Source organism: Carassius carassius, chromosome 41 (assembly GCF_963082965.1).
Source record: "Carassius carassius chromosome 41, fCarCar2.1, whole genome shotgun sequence".
NCBI lineage: Eukaryota > Metazoa > Chordata > Actinopteri > Cypriniformes > Cyprinidae > Carassius > Carassius carassius.
In genome coordinates, this window is record NC_081795.1 from 3,039,022 (window position 1) to 3,045,175 (window position 6,154).

The 6,154-nt window shown below is 35.0% G+C and overlaps 1 protein-coding gene across 5 annotated transcripts in view; it reads right to left on the reverse strand.

Annotated features, from left to right (window-relative positions):
- Window positions 1-991: 991 nt before the first annotated feature.
- The window catches only part of LOC132123450 (protocadherin Fat 3-like), a 128,968-nt gene continuing 123,805 nt past the window's right edge, over window positions 992-6,154 (reverse strand). For 3 of the 5 annotated variants that reach the window (XM_059534065.1, XM_059534062.1, XM_059534066.1), the window contains one exon: window positions 992-2,303. In XM_059534065.1, coding sequence (XP_059390048.1) covers window positions 1,795-2,303 — 509 coding nt within the window. In that variant the 3' untranslated portion in view covers window positions 992-1,794. Of the gene's footprint in view, window positions 2,304-4,627; window positions 4,664-6,154 lie in introns of all 5 variants that reach the window. The other 2 variants (XM_059534063.1, XM_059534061.1) reach the window with 1 other exon arrangement.

Genomic DNA, 6,154 nt, shown 5'->3' on the forward strand with positions numbered 1-6,154 from the left:
TGTATTCAGTATTCTGTTTCAGGACTTCTCAGCGTTTCCCTCTTTCGGACTCGCCGTTATTGCTTCGCTCTCTCACTCTACTCCTTTCTCTGGTTTGGGTCGGTTCAGAACCGAAGGAGGTTTTTGGACTGCATGCTACAGGCATGTGTCATTCTTGCATTGTAAGTACCTGTGAACACACAAACGTAATAGACGATCTTCTGCTTATGGCTTTCTGATATGTAATCGTGGTTTTTTCACGAAACAAAAAAGGGGAGACATAAGTAACAGAAGTTACGTTCCTTTAAAACACTCATCTAAAATGATCGGCTTGAAAAATAGTGCTATTCAGGATCCGACTAATGCTTCACAAAAAAGATAACTCGACTACCAATCCAAGGCCTTAAATGTGACATGACATGATTATTTTAGACAGGGCCATTGTAAATCTGAACATTATTGTTTAAGTGCAAAAAAAATCAATGCATTTATATATATATATATATATATATATATATATAAACACTAAAACTAAATTTTGGGAAGATACAGCAAACTCATGTGCTTTTTTGACTGTTTATAGAAAACAGTTTCATATTCATATCCACCTGTGCACACAGACCAGATCTGTTCCAAAACCTGATGAGCTTCCTTCTAAGGTGGCATCCAAACTGAAGTGAGTGATTTGGAACAATTTACAAAGAAATCACCTCAACTGCCCAGTTTGATGCAAAGCGCACCCCTGCTGAAACTAGCCAAGGTGGCCAAGCTGGATCTTTTTGATCGTTATAGAGGGGGTTTGGACATTTTGGAAACATTAGCTAAACATATGCTTGCTAGGAGAACAGTTAAACCATTTTAAACCAGCTAAGACCAGCAAACCCACTATAGCTGGTTTAGTTGTATTATTTTCTTCATGTGAGTCTTGAGTCACAATTGAATCTTGACAGTAGAGTTTGATGCTAACCACAAATAAAAATATAAAAAAAACACACAGATATTGCGTATTTTTTTACAATGAATTCAAGGATGTATATGTGCGATGCTACCTCTTTTACCCTGCATTTTTTATTAATTTCCAAATTTTAATATAGGTTTGATATTACTATTAGTATATTATTTATTTTCATTCTTTATTGTATTTAATTATAAGTTTTGTTTTTGCATGAAAAATTTGTGTATTTGAACAAAACTGTATGGTTTTGTATTAAAAATGTTTTAATAATTAATATTTTAATTAATTTCCTATTTTAATTTTGGTTGGCTATTACTATTAGGATTTTGTTTATTGTACTGTATGTAATTACAAGTTTTGTTTTTGCATTAATCATTTAAAAAAATGTAATTGGAGAGGATTTTATTTAGTGAAATTCCAAATAAATTACAATTACACTAACAATTTGTATCTTAGAAGGCAGCATTATACCGTCTAGGTAGGCGGCTCACTAGGTTTTAGAACAGATCCATATTTCAAACACTCAAAGCGGAGCACCATCAAATCAGGAACTGGAAGAAACAATGAAATGCACCAGGTGTTTTCTGAAAACACGTCTACAGATCATTGGTCTCTGTTCGCTATGACGCTTCTTGTTGCTTTAAATGTATGGGCCCCACCCATGACATCACTTCCAGACACTTTCTGTGCTTTTATATTTCAGCTGCTCATGCAGGGCAGAGCTAAGAGTCTGTCTGCGGCGTCAGCAATCCTCAGACTGAATCTGCTGCATCTGACAGACGCAAGAGTTTAGTGTCTTTTACGTGGGACAACACTTCCTGTTAACATCACTAACTGCATCTTTAGTTCCTGGTGGCATATCAGACCTCAGTTTGCAGTGTATGTGGGTGTATATGCGTGTCTTCCAAACTATCCAAACTTCCTCCTGTCTCAGAGTCTTCGAACCCGCAGGGCATGGAGGAAACATCAGAGGCAGAGGAGGCGTTGACGGACAGGCGCTCCTCCCTGCCTGTAAAAGTGCTAAACTCCTCCCCCGTACAGCCGAGTGGCAGCTGATGGGGAGGCAGGTATTGGCTGGGGTGGAAGTGTGGGCGGGGCTTGCGGTCCCCGCTCAGAGTGCTCTCTCTGGACACGGGTTGATTGGCGGGTGAGGTGTCATATTCCTCGGTGGGAAGGGGCGGGGGCAGCTGGTCCTGGGACATAAACTCCTCCTCCTGAGGCGGTGAGTAGTCACTGTCAATATCGAATCCACCGAGGTAATAGTCGGATTCTAAGGCCACGCCCACTTCGCCTGTCTCATAGGTTGGGACTTCCTGGATGTCAGGCAGGCGTGTACTCGGCAGCCAATCGGAAGTGTCCCAGTGGTATGCTGGAGAAACAGGAAACAGGAAGTTAGTAAACATCGAGTGGGCAAACAACTAAGGGGATCCTTCGGTAGGTACGTAATCATGTAAGGATGCATGCTTGGTCATTCTGAAGGGAGGTTTAACAGGTTAGACATTGCCCCTGTCCCAAATGGTGCATTTGTTGAGACTCTAGTGCGTCCCATTCGCAACCTAAGCTCATGGGAAAAACGTGCCTCTAATTAAAGCTTTCCGAAACTCCAAAAAATTAATTAAATGTACTTATACATATAATTCACTGCTGTTTCCAGCAGAAATGAGCACTAGTGCTGGTAAAACAACAACTTTTTAAATTAACACAAATTATGATTACATAAAGTGAAAAAAGTGAAGTGACATTCGGCCAAGTATGGTGACCCATACTCAGAATTTGTGCTCTGCATTTAACCCATCCGAAGTGCACACACACAGAGCAGTGAACACACACACACACACACACTGTGAACACACACCCGGAGCAGTGGGCAGCCATTTTTTATTCTGCTGCGCCCGGGGAGCAGTTGGGGGTTCGGTGCCTTGCTCAAGGGCACCTCAGTTGTGGTATTGAGGGTGGAGAGAGAACTGTACATGCACTCCCCCCCACCCACAATTTCTGCCGGCCCGGGACTCGAACCCACAACCCTTCGATTGGGAGTCCGATTCTCTAACCACCAGGCCACGACTTCCCCTCTTTTTTTTCTTTTTCTTTTTTTTTTTCATGTCAGATTACTAATTTTTTTGTGATTATGCAAACTTGAATTTTTCTAGCTAATATTATATTTCGATCCAATGCAGCCATGATGTGCGAGCTACTATATATATATATATATATATATATATATTTGTTTTTTTAGTCTTTCTACTTAAAATTTTTATGTTTAATCCAATGTTAATTGCAGTTTCTTTTAAATTATTTGTGAAACTTACTTGCAATTTCGGAGTGAAAATGGTTTCAAAGTAAATTCCACCATTGTTTTCCAGTGCAATTATTTTATTGTTTATTTATTTTCATGTTTCATGCATCACATAAATAGCTACATATGTATGGTATTTCTGATGTAGTAAACTTGCTCAGTAGCAGACCTGGTAAATCATTGTGCTTCTGAGTAAAGTAAGCTAAAATGATAATAATGAAATAAAATTATGATGTAAATGCATTTTTATCTCATATTTGGTTTTGTAAACACTATCGGTTATGTTTATGCCACTAATAAGGATTTTTTACATCTTTTTACACTTTTTTTATATACTTTATACATTTGAAACTAAATGAAAATGAGAAATTTTGCCTTGGCATATATATATATATATTAACCTTATTAATCAATTCTCATTTTCATTTAGTTTGAAATGAAATTCTATGCTAATATAACTAAAACTGAAATAAAACTGAATAAACTAATACAAAATAAACACAAAGCAAAATGAATAAAACTAAATAAAGTTAAAATAAATAAAGTATCTTGATACTAATATAACCAAGCATTTCATCCAACAACCAACATAATAAAACATTACCTTATTCATGTTCATGTGTTTTGGATGAAACTGAACATGATTTTAGTGTCACTCCCTGGATATTTCACTTTAAAAATGTTTTGGAAACTGCAGGAAGCAACTAATTTAATTTTCAGAAATGTCGCCACAGGCACGTTTTTCAAAAGAGTCTTGGTTGCCCACTCGAGATCCATTTGGGTATTTTGGGCATAAACATTACACTGAACATCTCCACATACATGCAGGTCTTGCTGTAGTGAGTGGACATGCCTGTGAGGTGACCGAAGACACAGCCAGGACAAGAGGTCAAGGTTCAGAGGTCAGTGACGCATTGTTGACACAAGCGAAACGCATTCAGCAAATATACACAAACAAAAATAAATGAGAGTGAGGATTGCATGCAGTGATGCATGAAAACACAGAAGCGCAGGGACGCACACACTCACAAACACACACACTGTACACACACGGCCTAAACCTCGCTATCAGAAAACATCAATATCAAACAAAAGAAAAACACAAAGTCAGCTATGGAAGCACTGCGGGGGAAGAGACAGACGAGAAAGAGAGGAAAAGGGTGACGGAGGACTGCAGGTACTCTGATGTGTGCGTGTGTGTGTGTGTGTGTCGACAAAGAGCATCTAGCTGCTGGATGATGTGACATTTCCCAGAATGCAGTAGCTCAGTTTGTCAGCAATACGGAAAGGGAGAGCGAGAGAGGGAGGAATAGACAGAGAACAAAGTCTGAAAAGGAAGGAGGGCAAGAACTCTGGGAGAATTAGCTGAACAAAGCAGGAGAGAGAACGTGAATCACCTCTGTTGAAGTTTTGACCTTGATCCATAACAGACACTGGCAGGCAGAAAAGAAGCAGGAAGACAGAGAAAGAGAAAGAGAAAGAGAAAGAGAAAGAGAAAGAGAAAGAGACAGGTTTGTGTACAAATGCCATATTCAAATGCACTCGATCATGCATGTAGATATGTTTTTGAAATCAAACTTGACATTTAGCTCAGTGAAAAAACACTATCATTTGTATTTTCTGTGTGCTTTGTGATATACTATTGGATCCCTTACAAAAATTTAACATGGTTCCTTTTTTTCCAATGAACAAATGAACAAAATTTAATTAAAGCTATACAGAAATATTAAAGTAAATAACAATTACAAAAGCACATAACAAAATTACTAAAACTTAAGCTTAAAATTAGTTGCAGTTTGAATTGACTAAAATTACTAAATCTAAAATATAAATTAAAGTTAAATGGAAATAGCAACCTACAATGACAAAAGCACATAAAATTACTCAAAAAAACAAAAAACAAAAACATGATTTCTTTCAGTTTAATTTACTAAAAAGTTTATAAATATAAATTACAGAAATAATAAAGCAATATAATAATAGAATAATAAAGCAAATAACAGCAAAAGCACCAAACTAAAAAAATTACTAAAGCTAAAATTTAAATGATTTCTTTTTAGCTTGAATTGCTAAAATTACTAAATCTAAAATATAAATTATAGGTACATTTATAGCTACATAGAAATACAAAAACACATAACATTACTTAAACTAAATATAAAACATGATTTATGTTTGCTTAAATTACTAAAAATAAAATAAATATGAATTAAATCTATGAGGAAATAATAACACAAATAACAACAAAAGCACAATACAAAACTACTAAAACTAAAAATGAAACAGTTTCTCATTAGCTTGAATTACTTAAACTAAAATCAATATAAAGCTACACAGAAATATATAAAATATGCGGTTTATTGTTACTATTAAATAAAATCTTTTTTAAGTAGCAATAACTGCAGTAACTAGTTTATTAGGTAAATTATGAAAATTACTGCATAAGCTTATACATAAAAAGTGTTTATGCTAAAAATAGTTTCATCGGTGTATAATATGTCATTGTGAACTGGATTTAAATGTGCCAATACTATTTTTGTCCACTTTAAAGCAGTGTTGTTACTGTGAAATAAAACTATAAAAAAATGTTAAAACTCATAAAATGACATAAAATAAATATACAATAAATATTACATGTCAAATAATTCTAAAAACTTTTAAAGTACTTAAATTATTAAAACTGAATATACAAATGTAAAAATAATAATAATAAAAATAAAAGCACATACAATTACAAAAACTACAATTAAAACCAATCAACAAATTAAGTAAATAAATAATTAAAAATATTAATAAATACTATAACAGTATATACTATATAATACTGCAAATTACACCTCAGGAAATGAGCAGTATGAGAATGCTAATGCTAACAGATCTTTGTGTCCACAAATAATAAAATAAAAACCTTAATGAATATACAA